Source organism: Epinephelus fuscoguttatus, linkage group LG7 (assembly GCF_011397635.1).
Source record: "Epinephelus fuscoguttatus linkage group LG7, E.fuscoguttatus.final_Chr_v1".
Taxonomy (NCBI): domain Eukaryota; kingdom Metazoa; phylum Chordata; class Actinopteri; order Perciformes; family Serranidae; genus Epinephelus; species Epinephelus fuscoguttatus.
Window position 1 is genome coordinate 23,162,145 of NC_064758.1, and position 19,759 is coordinate 23,181,903.

At 40.1% G+C, this 19,759-nt stretch overlaps 1 protein-coding gene across 9 annotated transcripts in view; it reads left to right on the plus strand.

Moving 5' to 3' along the window:
- The first annotated feature begins 1,916 nt into the window (after positions 1–1,916).
- The window catches only part of si:dkey-151g10.3 (serine/threonine-protein kinase WNK3), a 45,551-nt gene continuing 27,708 nt past the window's right edge, over positions 1,917–19,759 (plus strand). For 6 of the 9 annotated variants that reach the window (XM_049580309.1, XM_049580313.1, XM_049580314.1 and 3 more), the window contains exons 1-2: positions 1,918–2,517; positions 14,178–15,391. In XM_049580309.1, the coding sequence (XP_049436266.1) occupies positions 14,648–15,391 (744 nt within the window). In that variant the 5' untranslated portion in view covers positions 1,918–2,517; positions 14,178–14,647. Of the gene's footprint in view, positions 2,518–14,177; positions 15,392–19,759 lie in introns of all 9 variants that reach the window. The other 3 variants (XM_049580315.1, XM_049580316.1, XR_007449616.1) reach the window with 2 other exon arrangements.

Sequence of the window (19,759 nt, forward strand, 5' to 3'; positions counted from 1 at the left end):
TTTTACTTTTGACACTTTAACTACATTTGTTCTCTTATGTAATTTTACTAATACAACAGTTAGTTCCGGACTTAAGTACAATTTTACAATTGTAATACTGTGTTTTTACATTGCAGTAATACTACATTTACTTTAGTTTATACGCATTCCACCAGTGATGCTCACATAAAGGCCTACACATACAGACATCTAAACCTAGTATTCAGCAAGGTATTTTCCTTATTACATACATTAATAGTGTCTAGATTCATATGATCATTTATCTGTCTGATCCTGTCAAATAAAATCAATGTGTTTCGATATATACCCGTATTGTCGATAACCATATTGCGATAATATCATAATCATTAACTCTTTTAGCCATGATAATTGTTCATGAAAAATCTGTTATTGTGCCAGCCCTGGTAACAATCAGAGGTGGAATAATTACTTAGATCTTTGTAGCAACACGAACATGTAAAATTATCAGTTACAAGTATAAGTGCCACATTCACAGTCTAACTTAAGTAAAAGTAAAAAAGTAATATCATCAAAATATACTTTTAAGTACTAAAAGTAAAAGTACTTATTATGCAGAATGGACCATATGTCCATTGTGTTCCATCAGTTTAATTTAAAGGAGGTAAATCTGGGGCTAATTTTAAATACTTCAAGCACTGCTGGACAACTAAATTTATAATAATACATCATAATTAATACTTGGATTTGTGTTTTGTATTGTAGATCCCAATCTGCAAAGCAACTAAAGCTGTCAGATAAATATAGTGGAGTAAAAAGTACAATATTTCTCTGGAGTAGAAGTATACATTCACATTAAGTGGAAATACTTAAGTACAGGTACCTCAACATTCTATTAAAGTAAGGTAAGGTGGGGGGAGGATGCCTCCCTCAAGAAGTCACTTTACTATAAATTTTAAATATTTGGATATGATTTTAGCATGAAGATGTTGCATAATTAAATACACTGCTGGGAGAAATAAATTGAGTAGCCAATGTTGTTGTTGTTATAACACAAAATTAGCATATTGTAAAGCTACAAAAAAGCTATCTTACAAAACAAAACAAACAAACTAAAATCCATAAAATCCAAGACCATTAATGGATTATCTAGAATCCTAGTCTTACTTTCAGGCTTATTGTTTTTATTTCAGTATGTCTTCTTCTGGCAAGCTTGCAAAAAATGTTGGCTAATAGATAGCTAACAATGCTAATGGTTGCTAGCTAGCTAATAATGCTAGCGAGCTGAAAACTGCAATACTGTACTTCTACAATTAGAAGACATAACCCACATAGAGTCACATATGACTAAATACCACATGATTTAACTGAACAGTAATTTGAGGCAGGATGCTCCTGGGGATATTTCCTTCCTTTCTAAGGTGGGCCTTTTGCCCCAAATGGTCTAACTACGTTTTTACTTTAAAGAAGAAAAATCATTTTTCTTTTGAAATAAATTGAATGACTCTCCCCATAAAGCCCCCATCATCATATATTTACCAAAGCCCTTTATGTAAAACTTAATATGAATACATAAATCAATATTTTCTAGTGGCAAAAACTGGATCAGTTTACTGTAAGGTAGTTCTGGTCGAATAAATCTCAGGAGTCCAGATGAAATGTCACCATTCATAGCCATTCAATACATGTGTTGAGAGCAGACTTAGTGCCATTTATTGGAAGTATCTAACACCATCTTTCTCTACAGCACTTGGTAACAATCCACCACTACTAGCGATAAAAAAGTGCAATAAAATCTTTTACAGGCTCGTTAGAAAAACGGTTGAACGCTGGTTAAGGAGTGTGAAACTTAAGAGGCGCATTCGAACGCAGCATTAAAGTCACATCGCCAGCCGTTGGCCCACAAACACGCGGCAGCATTGCCCTCTCGTGGCGGAGTGATCTAACTGTCGGATTTGCTCGTGCTCGGGATGATGAGGAGCCCTGTAGCAAGTGTGAACAGGCAGGCAGCGCGCGCTCAGTACACACGCGAACCTGCTGAAGGCCGTTGGAGTCGTGCGTTGTAAATTATGTACATAAGTTACTGATATTATTCGGGTACACATGAATGGCAGGTAGCGCAACTTGGAGCCGTTTCACCGAGCAGCGAGTGTGAAAATGTGTAAACCAACGGCCAACATCGTCTGAACTGGAACACGTAACACCAAGTGCTCTCTGCCCGTCTCTCACACAGACCGAGGCTCGACGACTCCGGTGGGGATTTTCAAGCCGACAAGACCGCAGCAAAGCGTATCAGATGTAAAGAGAAAACAACAACAACAACGGAACCGCGAATTTTTATTCTTAAGCTTCTTTTTTTGTAAATGTATTTTTTCAGTGGGTGTAAAAAATAATTTTGTAGGCAGGAAAGCCCCGTGTAAATCTCGTGTAATAACGTTTGTAAAAAGATATAGGAATAATAAGAGATCCAGTGAGTTAGCTAGCTATCTGTGCTGAGCTGCTCGTTTTTTAAAATAAACACACCGCTGGACAGACGAGCTATGATGATGTTGCATTCAGGTGAGTGATGTTTGTTGTTATTTTCATTTACAAATAGAAATTTTCGTTATCCCAAGGCTGTGGCCCCCTAGTGAGGCATTAATATTATTGTGTTCAGTCTGTTTAAGCACCACTAGATTGCTGAGCAGGTATGCGTCCTCTCTTATGGCTGCTTGTTATTCTGAATTATATTATGCTGTGTAAATACACTCAAGTCAAGTGCAGATCTGCGGGCAGACTAACTGACAGGCCCTCAGACAGCAAATGTTTAGCCCATCATTTAAATGATGTGCCTGTACTCGGGGGCACCAAAGGCCAGGAGGTTTGGGGATTTTTGATGTGTGGTGGTGTCAGTCACTGTGCTCTTGTCCTGTATGGTGACTGCACTTTGTGTTTTTCAGCGTTTGCATGGCGTTTCTGAAGTCAGCTGAGCTACCAGCTAGCCAATAGCTGCACTTCATGGTGCCTGCACATCCTGGCATCACTGTGTCATATATGCTGTAGCCTATAAATAACATGCATTAATTGCATTTTGCTCCAGAGCCAGTGACTACTGCACAACCAGGCGCATCATGGGTTATCTGCTTGAAGTAATTTCCACAATATGGGTGTTAGAAATTCAAATCATCCTACATGTTTCTTGTATGTAGAAGAAATACATAAAATATATTCTATATGGTGGCAATAAATTATGTATAACATGAAGCATGCCCTCCTCAACTCCTCCTGTATTGACATTGTATTGATATGTATGAAAACATTGCATCTGCTAGTACCCACTGGGAGTGATAGTGATGTACTCAACACATTAGGAAGGATGCTTCCTCTGCTTAAGAAGGCTGACAGCCGCTAAATACTGAAATCAACACTTTGCTGATCTCTGAGTACTCCCATCATCCATCAAACTTCAGAGACCATTTGCAGGAGTAACGCAGCCTCAGTTGTTGATATGAGCTGCAGGAGTAGTAAGCTACTTTAGTAACATGTAATCCCAATTCATCATTGGCTGATTTGGGAGCCGTTCTCTCACCTGGATTAGAGGAATCCTTTGGTATGGGATGGTTGTGCTCGCTGAGGGGAATGAAAGAGAACAAAAAGGGGGGGTTAGATAACACATATTCACTCTGTCTCTCTCCCTCAGTGAACAGTGCTCTGTGTGTGCTACCTACACTCCACTCTCCCATGCTTGACCTGGATTGGACAAAAGTCCTTGTTGTGTTTTCAGCCTTGAGTTTCCCTAATGGGAAGAGAACAATCATTGTGCGTTTGATTCTAGTGGCCAGCATTGGATATTTTCCATCAGATTTCAAAACGCCGCCTATAGACAGAAGCCACACAGGGACGCAACATGTGCCGAACCAACTCGTGCTGTAATTGAGTAGGAGGAGTAGTCAGAGCAAGTTTAATCATCTTTTATTGCACAATAGCACATACACTGTAGATGAATAGTGATTTTTTGTGGGTAATTATTAAGATCTGTTTATTAAGACATCAGCCTGTGGGTTCAAATTGTCGTGTTCTCTTTTCCTTGGCTGTGTATACTGCATGATGCTTGTCCCGAACATTGTAATTAATTGTATTTGTAACACACAGTCACAGTTTGAGGCAGCTTCCTGTTTTTATATGTGACAGCAGCACAGACAGAGTCGGCTCTTTGAAGGTTTACACCTGCCACTTACAATAATGCATCCTGGTGTGACTTTATGACAGAAGTCGAGCCTGTTAGACATGGCCTCACTGAACAAACATTGCCTTTGTTTTTACTTGCCATTGTGATCAACAGCTGAGCTGCAGAGTTCAGATGTAGACCTGTGATCTTCAGAACATTTGCTGCTTGACATGGAGCCCATTTGAACTTTGGCCAGCAGCTTTCAGACCTTGTGCTGCCTCTGCCTCGTCTCCTCACATCATTCAGCCTCCGTCTCCACTTTAAATCTCTGTGGGACTAATATGAAATCTGAAAATGATGGGAAAGATTCAAGTGTTGCATTAATTATACGTTGAAAATTTATTATTACAGGCAGGTATTGGTTTGGATTTGATCTACGCACTCCAGTCGAGTGTATCTGCTAAATGTTCCCACTCATTCTGACTGCCTACTTGGTATAACAAAGCTTGCTCAGTCTAGTAATCAGCAATGGGATTATATGCAAACAAGAGCCAGCAGTTGATGAAGGAACCTCACTAAAAGATTGCAACACATACTGATGATACCCACATGCTCTCATAATTTTACTCCTTAATTACATCTGATAACACACCTGCACTCGCTGATGATATCAACAGTCAGTTTGAAATTTAACTTAAAAAGTCATTTCAGTGGGGTCACCCCAATTTCCAGACCTCCGGCTCCACCTGACCAATGACGAGTTATTATTTTTAGGGGTGGAAGTCACCAGAAGCCCCACAATATGATATTATCACTGTATTTAAATCGTGATAAAAATGTATTGCTGTTTTACGATAAGTTTGTCACTGCGATATATATTGCGATTTATTACTTTTTCAACTGCAAATTAAGTCTCCAAAGTTTCCAAAGTTACTGTAAAACTTAAATTAAAAGCCTAGTCCCAAATGACTCTACACTAACTCCCACCCCGGGATGCAGACTGGCCAATCATAGCTTAGCATTGGGACAAGTCAGACCAGGAAGAACACAGCTGTGCTCCATAGACTCTAATGCAATTAGGCTATATTCGATTTCCTTCATTTTCAGGCTGGTTTTGTGGATTTGGTGTATTAATGATACGCGTTACCTGGAGAGGTTGGACAATGATATACGTTTCTTCCCTGTTCCAAAACCAAAACCAAACCCTGAAAAGTGTAAGGTTAGCTAGCTAGCTACTGAAGATATAACCTACTGAATGTATACACATGCTGCTTTTGCTTTTTAATGATTGTAACAGTGAAAAAAAGACCGACCCTGCTGTACAGGAACCAGTGAAGGGAAGCAGGGAAACTTTGCTGATATTCAACCAGCTGTGTGGCATCACAATGTGTGCAGAAGAACCGTGTGCGACTTCCGGACAGTCTAGCGGTGGAGGTTTGATCACTGGTGGTGGCACGGGGGAGAAGCCGAAGTGTTCATCAAAGCGTTCATCTGCTATCAGTTTTCCTTTATAAGATAAGATACACCTTTATTGATCCCATAATTGAGAAATTCCAGCTACTTCACTACAGCCGTGTGTTGGCTGACAGCGGAATGTTTATATTATATATTCATTATATATATATATTATATATATATCTATATATCTCTCTCTCTCTATATATATATATATTATTATTATTATTATTATTATATGTATATTTATTGTCTTCTGTGGCAATCAGCAGTGATATGGTGGTTCACTTTTACACTGTGATCTGTAGCCTATAGTTCGGCTTTAGCTTCTAACTATCTTTGTCTTTTTAATCTGTTTTTGCTGCTGAGTTTGACGTCTTGGCTATATCCTTTAAACATATGTTGTAGACCTCTCTTGTCTGCTTCTCTCTGGAATCACGTTTTCGTTTTTCCAAAAATGTGCTAATATTTCATCAGGGAGTCCAGTTAGTTACAGAGGGGTGGGGCTTAATGAAGAGTCTCAATGGAGTGCCGAAGTCACACCCCTTCTGGTAGAGCTCATGGGACCTTAGATTGGAAAAAATATGAATGGCAGTGAATGGGGAGAGCAATATTATCTTTTGTTCCCGTTTGAGTTGCGACATGAAATCTAAATATGTTGTTAATGAATGTAAAACTTTAAGGTCAAGAAAGTCATACTTTGTGGTAACACTGTTGAGATATAAGCTTTTTAATTAGAAAGACTCAAGAGCACACAGGAGGAGGTCGCGTATGTGACGTCATAGCTTTCGCTTGCTTCCTGCAGCTTGGCCTCCCCGCTGAAATTCCACTGTTTTATGATTAATCGATTTATGATTGAAGATGTCTGTGTGTTTTGTGCCAGGTTGCAGTCACTCCAAGCTGCTGGAAGCCAGCGAAAGCTATGACGTCACATACGCGACCGCCTCCTGTGTAGTTTTTCTAATTACGTTTTTTTCAAAAGCTTATATCTCAACAGTTTTACCACAAAGTATGACTTTCTTGACCTTAAAATTTATGTTTTAAATTCATTAATGACATATTTGGGTTTCATGTCACAACTCAAACGGGACCAAAAGATAATATTGCTCTCCTCATTCACTGCCATTCATATTTTTTCCGATCTAAGGTCCCATGAAGGGGTGACTTCGGCACTCTATTAGACACCTGGTCTGGTTGCCAAGCAGTCCTTTTTTTAAAGAAGTTCTTTGGATGTATAAAACCAGGTTGCTGGCTACCCGCTTGAACTAATGTTAGTTAACTGCTTCGGTTGTGCATACAAGTAAAATATTTTAACTTATGTCAATATGGAGATGCCACACATCATTAGTTTGGTTAGATTCTCCACAGTGCAGTTGTTCAGTTCATTTTACTGAAACCATGAGCACCAGAGACTACAGTAATTCATTCAGATTTACCAGACTGGTAAACAAGAGAGATGGAAAGGACAAAGTGATGACTCCCTACAGCTGAAGTTAGAATAACCTAGAATAACGTGTCTAACCTCGATTACCCTGTAAGTTATTCATACACCTTTAGTCCGTAAGGGTCCTCAGATCAAAAGAATCAAAAGGGTTGATCATCAAAAATAATCCAAGTTGTGAATATCAGGATAAAGTGGTGTTGTGTTGGTATGTTGGATGCTGCAAAATGAGTGCCAGAACTCTCTCTGATGTGCAAAACTGAGCTGAGCAACAGTTCTGTGTGAAAAGAATTAAATACCTGTCCCAAATATGCGCCTGTTGAGTTCAGTGATTTAAGCAAATAATAGCCCGGGCTACTAATTGAAGTTTTACAGTATATCTCCAAAGTCTCCAAATTTTTCAGTTTTGTCTAATAAGATCACTTTTTCAATCTGTTCATCTCACCTCAATTGTTTTATTGCAACAAGACTGAAAAAGCAATTGATTTTATTAGCGTAGTAGGCTACCAGAAGTTTAGTTTGTATTTGCCATATTTAGAATTTACCTAATAAAAAAATCAATACTTGGTGTCCATGTATTGATACTGTATTGCCACACAAATGATCATGATACTATACTGTAGTCCTTTTGTTATTATTATTATGAATGTATTTTATCAGAAAACAACAACATGATATCAGTGTTGCATATTAGCCAGCTCTCTAAAAATCAGCATTGGTCATTGAAAATCCCATTTCTGGGAACCACTAATCCTTACAACTGAGAAGCGGTGATTATGGGACGTTTTAACAATTGATATTAACTATAATTGCCAACTATTAAAATAGTTGGCAGTTAATGCTCTGCCCATCAATCAAATGATAAATCATGTGAGCTCCACTTAAAACAATTTTCTTTTGCAGCAAGAGCACATTAAAAGGTTTACATCAAGTCCTTCCCCCTGCTCTCCCTCGGCCCCCTACAGCAAGTCTTTCTGTGACACTGGACATACCAACGGAAACTATTCCTATGCTAATGTAATCACCTCATGTTTTCGACCTTTTCCAACCACTAAAAGCATTCCTCCTCCTCTCCTCTCCTCTCCTCTCCTGTCCTCTCCTCTCCTCTCCTATCCTCTCCTCTCCTCGCACAACTGTAGCTGCTTTTGTGCGGGCAAAAATTTAGCTATAGTCACTGCTTTCATTCACACAAACATTGGCACATATTTTATCAGGCAAAATCCCCCCCAGCCCCCTTTTTGTCTGTGTCACCCCCCTCTCTTTATCTCTCTCTTGTTCTCTTTCACACACACATTTTTCCCACCCCTTCTACTAGCCGGCCCCCTCCATCTCTCCTTCCCTCTCTATCTTTTTGAAACTCTGCTGTCTGCCTGCTCCCACCAACTACAATCCCTTCCTGTCCCCCTCGCCACTTTTTATTCACTCTTTTCATCTACACGTCTCCCTCAATTGCTAAAACGGCACTGTCTGTGCGCGCACACACACACATGGGGTCCCCTAGCTCTTCCTTTGTCTGCCTGCCTAATTTTCCAGTGGCAGTTTGGTTCCAGGGGATTAATGTGTGTATCCCCATGAAGTAAGGGATGAAAAAAGTGCAGGACGCAGATAGGATTGCAATGTATTTGTTGTGTGGAGTTGTGAGACTTCTGTGTGTACACTTTTGTTTGTCTTTGTGCAATAGAGAGTGCAAATAATGTAGGGTGTAGGTTTTTTCTCTCTCCTTGTCTCAAAACTTTGAGCGCAGATAACAAAAAGTTCTAGCAAAAACAAACGTAGCCTTCAGCGGGTTTTGAGAATAGAATAGAAATCACATCTTTGGCAAAGGTGTCACAATGATTTCTGCTGCACATTTCAGAAATGATTAGGCCGCTGCAGGTGTTCTCCCCATGCAAGAGCCTCACAGAAGCCTGGAGGGCAGGCAGCGTGTAGCACGTCAGATGTTCAGTTCTCATGTACACACACAGCAATACTGCTAGAAAAATGAACAGACAATGATTCTGACATGTGAACCTATGTGCACACTGCATGCTGGAGTCATTTTGCTGTTACGAGAGATGCCACCATTTCAGCTGCGATGTTGGTTTCATTATCTTCAACTTTGGTTTACCACGTTTGCCCACATGGGCAGTTGCTTGGTCATTTCCCTGGTGTCAGGAAATTCCTTTCGGCATTCTTTCATTGAAAGGGGACATGCGGTTTGGGTGCGTGAGAGGGTTTGCTTTTGATGTGTGTGTGTGTGTGTGTGTGTGTGTGTTTTTGTCCGTGTATAAAAGATAGAAAGACTGTGAGAGGGACAGAGGGAAAGAAAAAGTGAAACAAAGTTTTTTCTAGCCTGCTGGTGTGTGTCTGATATCTGTATTTGTGTGTGTGTCTATGTGTGTATGTAGACTGGGCGGTGTGTGAGAGACAGTGATGGGGTTGAACGTGTTTGATGTACTGTGATAACTCTGTCCGGTATGTGGCTTTCATGGGAACTCCTTGCCCTGAGGACACAGGCGAATAAGCTTCTGTTTAAAGGGCAACTTCCCTCTCTTTATCGACTGTTGTTTTTCCCCCTTTATGTTCCCCACATCCTGTTAGCCTTTACCTTTTTAGTCTCACTGTACAATACAATAAGTCCCCCACTGGTTGCTGAAATGAGTAGTTAATAGAAAAAGACATTTTTGATCATTTAAATAATTGTTTAATAATTTAATAACCCACATTCTCTGGCTTTTCTCAAGTGTGCAGGTTTGCTGCTCTTATGTTTTGTAATTGTCCATTGAATATCTTTTTTAGTTTTGTATTAGCTGTTGGTTTGATAAAAAGGGTATCTGAATACATCACCCTGAACTCAGGGAAATTGTGATGGGCATTTTTCACTATTTTTTGACGTGTATATTGCCAGTCATACTTAGTCAATCAGAAGTGGGTTGCCACAGGGTTCTATCTTTGGTCCACTGCTGTTTACACATACACAAAAAACACAGTTCTTCCCAACCAATTCTTCAATGGAAGGATGGCAGGAGAATTAATACTTTGGTACCAATTCAATACCAAAATTCTGGGAATGTGATGGTACTCGTTTTTCTCTAGTACAATAGATACTTCCCAATTCTTTCCAGCATGATGGGGCAGAATATACACCTACAAATGTTCTAGTCTGCCGTTAAATGCCAAAGAAAGAACATCTAGCAGCGTGGAAAAACAACAACGCATAGAAAATGGTTAAAAGTGTAGCTGCAGCGACAGCTCCACCTCGATTTGTCAGAAAGAAAAGTGAATTTTCACGAGGCCAGTGTATTGTTTGACAATTTTTGCAATAGGAGCGCCACATATTTACACTATGCTACAAACACCAGTAGCATGATGAGGTGCTGAGCGTTTATTCTGCGTTAAGCACTCAACGTTTAGCTTTTTTCTGGTTGCTGAGAGCAGAAAATTATTCAACATTTTTTAAAACACTGTGCTCACTGTCTAATCACAGTGGAAGAGTGGCGTGTACAAGAAGTGCTGAGCAACAACAGACAATAAATATGTAGATTATATATTATATAATATATATATATATATATATATATATATATATATATATATATATATATATATATATATATACATATATAAAATCTGTAGGTTATATATTAGTATGTATTTCCTCACCCACAAAATCTCATGAACCCACATACTGTAGACTAGTACTTTGCATTCAAGGTGGATCATCAAGGATGGATCTGGTTTTTTTTATTAATAAGGGAGTGTATTTAAGTACATTGGATTTATTGTTTTGTTTTTGTTTTGTAGAGTGGTATCGAATTGGATATTGAAAATAGGGAAAAAATTTTTGCTGAGGATGCAACTTTATGAGCCCCAGGCACCACCCGAGCCCAGGCCCTGACCTGTCCTCAGTCTGTCTTTGATACGTTCCAGTTATCGCCCCTGAATCACACACACTACTTTTAAATACAGTGACTCTGACTATCCTGCCATTAAAAATTCAAATGGCCACCATGTTACTCTTGCTGCGTCATAGAAATATGGCTTGAAAGAAGACTGTCATTTTAACTCATGTTCAATATTCAACTCAAACGTTAAAAATTAAACTGGGCCTCTTGTATGCAATCAAAGAATGTCTGATTTCTTCCAACTGTAAAAGTATTGTGCAGTCAGTCTTCATGCCTGTCCTTGACTACAGAGATATTCAGTATTTTAAAGCTCTCTTATCTGATAGGGGACCAGATATTGTCTTAGATTTTGGATATTGTAACATAAGTTCTTTCCCTATGTTGAAGGGTGCATTACAGCAAAGTGATGTCATTTTCTGAACTTACTAAACTGTTTTATTATCTGCCATTACCTGCTTGAGTAATGATATCCACTGTACTGATGATTATTTCTTAAAAATCATTGTGTAAATATTTTTGTGAAACCACCAATAGTCAAACCCACCATATCATTGCAATATCGTTATCAAGGTATTTTCTTAATATTTCCCAGCCTTATTATCTGATGGGTTTTTTTTTACAACTGCAAACTATTTTTGTTTTATTTTATTTTTTTTATCACGTAGGTGGGTTGTGTCTGTTTTACTGATTGTGTTCTTGTGAATGTTACTTGTTCTCAGGTCTCTTGTAAAGATCTTAATCTTAATGAGACCGCCTGATTTAATAAAGATTAAATAAAAAATAATGGATTGATAAAATAAATAACTAAATAATCCTTACAGCCCTATTGTAACTGGTAAAGATTTTGCCATTGAATTTAGTCAAGGCAGCTATCACTTTACAGGATTTTCCTGTCTAACAATGCAGTAGTTTGATTTGTTGTGTATGAACTCAACTTGTTTAAACAAAACCAGGCACTTATTTATAATTGGTTTCTAGATCAAAGTTTCAGAAAATCCCCCATATAACATTTTATTGAACTTTTGCAAATTCAAAACCACATACAGCATAATGTGACAGGCAGTTTGATCATATGGGTCAACATTTTCATAGCACAGATTTTTTGTGGAGTGTGTGCGGGAAGCTACTTGCTTAATTATAGTTTGCCTCATAGAGCATGTGTCTACTTCTCGGGAATGCTGCAGAACTGGAATTCTTCTTCGGGAGCCTCTTAGCAGTTGGTCTAATATCAGCCTATTGTGTTTTTAATTTGACTGACAGCCACTAGCATCACATGTCAGACTCATTTGCTTTGAGCCTGGAGAGACAACAGGCTTGACGTGAGTGTTAATGGCCGCCTTATAAAAGAGATAAAAGCTGCTGTGAGCCACTAGACGAGCCCCCAGTGGTCACGGTGGGCTTTGCTCATTAAAATTGAAGAAAAAAAGTTTAGGCCTACTGCTGTGACTTTGACTGAGCCCGTCTGGCAGTGGAGAGCACATTTCAGGAGCCAAGATAGACTATACATGTGTGGTCCTCGTGGATAGCTTCATACCTAAGAGTGCTGTAACCCAAGCCATGGCAATGACCCTTTAAAGTCCCACGGGTTCAGTTGTAAAGTAATATGTGTTGAGCTGTAAACTAATATGCAAAGTGAGTTAATACCTTGACCCAGACTGCACTTCTTACTTTACATTTACTGCACCGTTACAACCCCAGAACAGCCACATTTCTAAGGTGCAGCTCCTGTTGTTGGTATGTAATGGCACAACCTTTTCCTTTAAGTACAGCTGCTTAATCATAAATGGTGACTTTGGGCTTTATTGCATCTGTAATCGTCAAACCAGTCCTGTCTCTTAGATATTGGCTCGAGAGTGACTTTAGGTTGCCTGGTGTCTTAATAAAACAGCTCTGAAGCAGCCACCAAGAGATCATTGGTTGTCAGAGGGCAGAGGAGATATAATACCTTTGGGACAGATGGAGAGTGATAGAGGAGAAGTGAAGATAAAGATGTCATCGGAAAGCTGCCCACTAGCATACACACGCTCACCCACACATACACACCAACCCAAACAGTGAATGAGTTACAGCATAGCAGGGATATTGCCTTGTCAGAGGAAACCTGCTGTGTTCAGTTTCACCTTCTGCTGGCAGAGGATAACACTGAGGGCCAATTTAAAACTGTCTATTATCACCCCGCCTGAATGGTTGACTGGGTATGCACTGAGTAATACTGTCCGCTGATGCCTGTGCTGACGATAATCACAATCATAGTTGTGTATATTTATGAGCTCTTTGTTGCAGATGTGTGGTAGTCACTCCAGTACAGTTCGAACTGCGTATGAATTATTCACACTGAACCGGCCCATAGTTCGTCATCCATATTTAATGTTTGGGATCGCATACTCCTAACTGCAGCTTTCTGTTGACTAATGGAGCTGTTGAACACAACTTAAGTCGCAAGACGCTGATAAACGTGCACAGGATGATGGATGACGCAATGTGTAATTCTTGAGCAGGCTAGCTGGATATTCTTTGATGACTCTTTGGTTTAATTGTCAAAGTTTAGCCCATAACAAAGATGAAGCTTCTCTGAGCAGACTGAGCAGATGAAACGTTGCCCTCCTATATGGGTTTTGGGAGACTCTTACCATATATGGATACAAGCTGGGCTGCCAGAGTTCCCTACTAAGTTTGATTTAACATTGCCCAATTAATAACCTCAGGTCACTTTGGCAAGCAGCTGTGGAAAAAGACCATTTACAGACATTTGTACTTTACCCTGTCTCTGATTACTGGAAACATTTGCACCAATTATGGAGATCTTAAAAATCTACTCACGCTAGGTTTTCTTTTATGTTCGCAGCATTTTGCTACCTTGTGAGCCTAATTGCTAAAAATGCATTAGCAGAAGTTTTACAGGCAATCAACACTTCACGCTCTCAAGGGAAAATACTGTGTCTCTTTGCAATTATTAGCAGTGGTTGGCTTTACAAGAAAGAACTGTTGAAACAGTCACAGCTCCTCTTCCTAGTGCAATGTTTCAGCATTTTATTTCCAGTCCTATCCAGTTTACACATATGTTTACACAGAGTTATAGGCCAGAGTTTTCAGTGATGTTGCGTCTTTGATGTTGGTCTGTTTTGTCCCTCTAAAGTAAAGGGAACTCTCTGACTTTCCTCTTTAAATGTCTCATCAAATACAAACAGTATACCACCTGCTTTCTTCGTAAGAGAGTTAAATATGGCAACAACATTACAAAATTCCCTTCCCTGACTGAATATTAATGCAATGTTTTGTTTTTGTCTTGCAGGGTTTACTTGAAGATATTCACACAACAGACTGAAAGAAAAACACTGCAGCTTTCCCAACAGGCTTAAAAAAACTCCTATTTTAGTGTGTGTTTCCAAGAGCTGCAAGACGTGTGGTTTACTTTGATTAGTGCTGCACCTAAGTGGATATAAAGAAAATGTAGGACATGCTGAGAAGGAAAGCAAGGACAAAATATTTTCTTCAACAGCTGTGGTCTCAACCTCCTGTGCTACTGTAAAGCTTCTAAAAACAGGAGAAAGGGAGGCAGAGAGTGGAGGAAGAGTACGAGAGGGTCACTAGTTTGACCAAGGACGGCCTTCAGTCACCTGCAGCCCTGGAAGATCAGCTTGACAGACTAGAAGGAGTGAGTGGGTGACCACAGAAAGAGAGAGAGACGGGGACTGACGGAGGAGCAAAGGTTTGGAGGAGGAGGAGGAGGAGGTCAAGGAGGAGTGGGAAAGGCCATTCCCCATGGCTACTGACCCGGGAGAGCCCACAGGCACCGAGGATTCCTCGGAGAAACCTGATGGACAGAAGGAGGAGGACACGGAGCGGGAGGGCAGGGCCGATCCACAAAGGGAGAGAACGCACAGCACCCCCTCAGACGTCCTCTCCTCCCAGACTCAGGAGAGGAAAGCGACAGGAGGAGAGGATGGAGCAATCCGGGGAGGAGGAGGAGGAGGAGGAAGAGGAGGAGGAGGGGAAGCCAGCAAGGAGGGTGAGGAGAATCCAGACAGACCAATTTCATTCTCCACGCCTTCTTTACCAGTCGACACTGGCCAGAAGCGACTGAGGAGGGAGAAGCGCTTCTTCAGGAAGAGTGTGGAGATTTGCGAGGAGGACGATGAGGTGGAGGTGCCCCCAGAGGCGCCCCACAGTGCCCCCCACTTGGAGCTGCGCTCCTCAGACACAGTCTTCACCAGCAGTGCCCAGCAGCAAGGGGCTGCCTTATCCTGTGCTGCCATGGGCCATGACCCATCCTGCCCCAGCCCCATCCAGGAGCCAGGAAAGGATGCACCTTCCTCTGCACCCACCCAGAGGGTGAAGGAGAGGGACCGTGAACAGGAGGAGGAGGCAGAGATGAAGGCTGTGGCTACGTCTCCTGGAGGCAGGTTCCTTAAGTTTGACATCGAACTGGGCAGAGGAGCCTTCAAGACTGTGTATAAAGGCCTGGACACAGAGACATGGGTGGAGGTGGCTTGGTGTGAACTTCAGGTAAGACAAAGTGTTTTTTATTTTACACCACTAGCAAAATATTCAAAATGTATAAATATAAATTCCACATCCCCAGGCACAATTAGCTGAAAGACAAAATAAACCCAAAATACTCAATGCACTTAAAGAATCCAGAATGTGTTTACAAACCTAAGAGGTAAATGAAAATACTTTACATCAACAAATAATATTTCTAATTAGTCTGTTTTAGAGAGCTTTAAGCCCAGTGCTACTCTTTTGAAGGGAATTGCATGTATCAGATGTGTCCCAGGAGCGCTTCCACCTGAAATCTGGAGCTCTCACAGCACGTTGTCTGCTTGCTATTCATACTGCGCGACTGCAGTTCAGTGGAGACCGGGGTCAAAAGGAGGAGCATCGCTTGTAGTTAAGTGACAGCGCACAGTGAAAGTGGAGACTTTGCCTTTTCTGGGACTGTTATGAATAATAGAATCATGGGCTGTCAGCGCGTCTCCGTCTTGTGATACGGTATCCTATTAGAAGCAGCATTTTTTGCAGTAGTCTCAATTATATTTATTCATTCATAACACTTGAGGGAAATATTACTTTAAGGGATTGCATTAATGTGTTTTAGGTGTAGTGCTTTAAATCAGGCAAGAGATTTCTCTCAGCTCTTGAGAAAAAACATTGTGTTCACTCTGCATTGTTACCTACTCGAAATTGCTTTTTGAAGAATTTCACTTTGTCAATAATAAAATAGCCAACACGTATCACAAGTTTTAAAATGAGAAGTTATAATAAGGTATATAATAAAAGTTATGTTGCTAATTAGGCTAGGTTTAACATGGCCGGGTACAGCCGAGGCTACAGTACATGTCACAGCTCACGCTTGGCTTGTCTATTGTGTCATGTAATGAGGCCTGAAATGGAAATAGTCATGTGAAAGGGAAGCTCTGAATGGGATACATTTTGTGAACACAAAGCAAATAGGAACGTTGTCGCAAATGTACAGCATTCATTACTGTAAGGAACTCTTTGGCATGCGATGACATTGCAGTGGGAGGAATATAATGAACATTTTAAATGTCTAATACCAGAGCATTGTCAAAGTCGTAACATACTGCATCCAACTGGGTTTATTATGCAGAGAAGTAATAGGAAACATTGTTAGATGTGTGAACTCAACATGCGGTGGGAGACAGACTTGTGGAGGAGAGAAGAAATGCATCCCTCTGACTCTTGGCCCCACAATAGAGAGCAGTGTTATGGTAAGCCATTTGATTTGACTGCTGGCTTTGTGTGAGAAAAGTCAGTCATGTGTTTGGTTTGGACCTAATTCCAAAACAAGAGCCTGGACTAATCCTTGAGATCAAGCTCTGTCTACTTGGTGTGTCAAGAGATCTGCTTAGCTTGCAAAGGTAGCCTGTTTCACCTTCAATGGTAATGTTATCATTGCATGGACTGTTCACCCCAAAATCAAAGTACACGTTTCTTCTTACCTGTCGTGCTGTTTATCAATCTAGACTGTTTGGGTGTGAGTCGCCAAGTGTTGGAGATATTGGCTGTAGCAATGTCTGCCTTCTCTCTGATATAATGGAACTAGACATCACTTGGCTTGTGATACTCAAAGCACACCAAAAAAACAACATTTGAGAAAGTCAACAACAGTGTCTCTTTCCAGAAATCATGACCTGATTACTCAAGATAATCCACAGACCTTGTTGTGAGCAGTTTCATGTAGGAACTAGTGCAGGGCGATAAAGAGAAAATTAAACATCCCAATATTTTGGACCAAATACCTTGATATCGATATTGCAAAGATATTGTAGGGTTGACTATTAATGCTTTTACAAAATATTTAAGCAATGGGATTTTTGATGAATAATAATCAGTAATATAAATATAATGACTAAGTAGGTAAAGCCAAACATGAGAACAGCTAAAACAGTTTGGTAAGTTCAGAAAATTACATCACTTTACTGTAATGCAGCCTTGAAAAACAGGAAAAGTTGTGACACTATGATATGCAAAATTTAAGACAGTATTTAGTCTCATATCACAATATCAATATATTGCAAAGCCCTAGTACGAACCATTTTCTTTCTACCAAACTGCATCCGCCAACTGTATCACAGCACAGAAGGAAGCATGCATCTACTGCTAGCTCACCTAGCACCACTGAGCTAGCTAACGTTACAGTTCAGCCAAGGAGGACGCCATTAATGTTTACATCTCGCGCTGTCATGATTATGAGCCTCTTGTCCATGAGTAGATGAATGCTTCCTTCTACATGTTGATACAGTTGGCTGGTGTAGTTTAGTACAAAGAAATAATTTCGAGGTAATTGTTTAAAAATATTGTAATATTTGATTTTCTTCATATCCCCCTGCTCTAGTTCCCACATGAAACTGCTCACAACAAGGTCTGTGGATTATCTTGAGTAACCAGGTCATGATTTCTGGAAACAGACATTGCTGTTGAGTTTTTCAAATGTATTTTTTGGTGCTTCGAGCATTACAAACCAAGTGACATCTTGTTGCAATATGTTTGAGAGAAGACAGACACCTCTACAGCTGATATCTCCAACACACAGCAGCTCACATCAAAACAGTCTAGATTGATAAATAGCACTACAGGTAAGAGGAAAAATATGTATATTTTATTTGGAGGTGAATTGTCTCTTTAATATATTTTGCTAGCGGACAGCATTGTTACATGACACCAGCAAAGGCACCACACTGTTTTTTTGTGTTGGCTCAGGAGTGTGAGCCAATCTGATCTGATAAAGCATTTTTTGAAAATGAAAAGACAGTAGGCTTAAGCTGATTTACGCACCCATATTGAATCTGCGATATCCAATTTTGTCCCCACGGCTGCATTGGGTCAAAATAAATCTGATGGAGAAAAACAGTTTATTACTGATTATATGTTCATGAAGCATGAGGACATTACCAGCTACATCAGACAGAAATTACTGAGACAATTAAAACACTCCATGCGTATTTTACTAATTAGCAATTATAATCTGAACAGAGAGAAAGACAGCCTTTTAGAGAAAAACAGACTGCGTTTTTGACACGCAGAGCAAGATCAAGGACAATAAGGCAGAGTGTGAGAAAGAAAAGAGAGACACAGGAGGTGATGGTGAGTGAGTGAGAGAGAGAGATAGATAGAGGGGGAGATGACGAGCCAAGCAGAGGATTACCATGGCATCCCTGACAGAGAGCAGTCGTGTAGCTAACACTAAGTTACCACACGAACACACTCAAACACATGCACACACACACACACACACACACACAGACAGACAGGACACAGTGGCCTGGTCACAAGCCTATAGATTGATCCAGTGCCACATTCAGTGTAACATTCTAGTCAGTCAGGTCACGTGATCTGTCCTATTTATCCCACCTTACCAAAGCTTGTACACAGTTTCAATGCAAAGTGGCATTAGGTTGAACAATAGTGATCAGAATAGTAATGGTTACGTATGATTGGCCTGCTGTGTTAATAACGATAGACTTCATGCAAGCATTGATTTGTACTGCTGGTGTTGGATGCAAAGATGAACAATCTCCAATAACACAGTATATGTAAATAAGAATAAACAACATTATTATTTTTTTTTTAACCTAAATTTGTTTATTGTGATAAAAGACAAACAATTTCATTATAGTATGTATAGTATAGAATGGTTTTAAGCCTATAAGTTTGCTCAGTTCTTCACACTTTATTTTGAAATTTGAACAAGAATCAGTTCAAATTAAAAGCAAACGTCCTAGTAGTTAAACAGCTTGCACTGAAGAAGGGCTGTGTACTGAATGTCTTTTTTTTTTTTTTTTTTTTTTAATTCGAAAGCTTCTGATGAGCTTTTCAAATAAAGCTTTGAATTTCTGTCATCATTTAAGCAATATCACACGAGAGGGAGTGATGTTATACTCGTATATCGTCACAGCTGTGATTTGGTCATAGGCACGAGGCCGCAGGCTGAGTGCCGAAGACAATCACAGTTTAACAGTTAAATAAGCAAGGCTGAAATGTTGAAAAATGAGGACAAAACAGATAATTTAAGCATTTTATTTGTCTTCCGCCAACAAAAATAGTTCCCTCAGGACTCCGCTGTCACTGTTGCTGTGTAACGCAAACATGGTGCGCCAGGCACTTACTCTTTATACACATTTATCTGCACATTCCCATTAATTGTGCAGCCGGTGAAATAAGTCTGTGGTGACTGCATGGTGGACTGTCGCTTCACAGGCACAGCCGACTCTGCCTTCTGATCTGACAGTATGTTGCTTTTCTCCAAGTCATTGAGCTTCGCTGATGAAACACTGACAAACCTGGATGTGTGCTCAGATGGATTCAGCTTCTCCTCTCCCTCATCTTTCTCTGCTGACCATTCATAGTTCA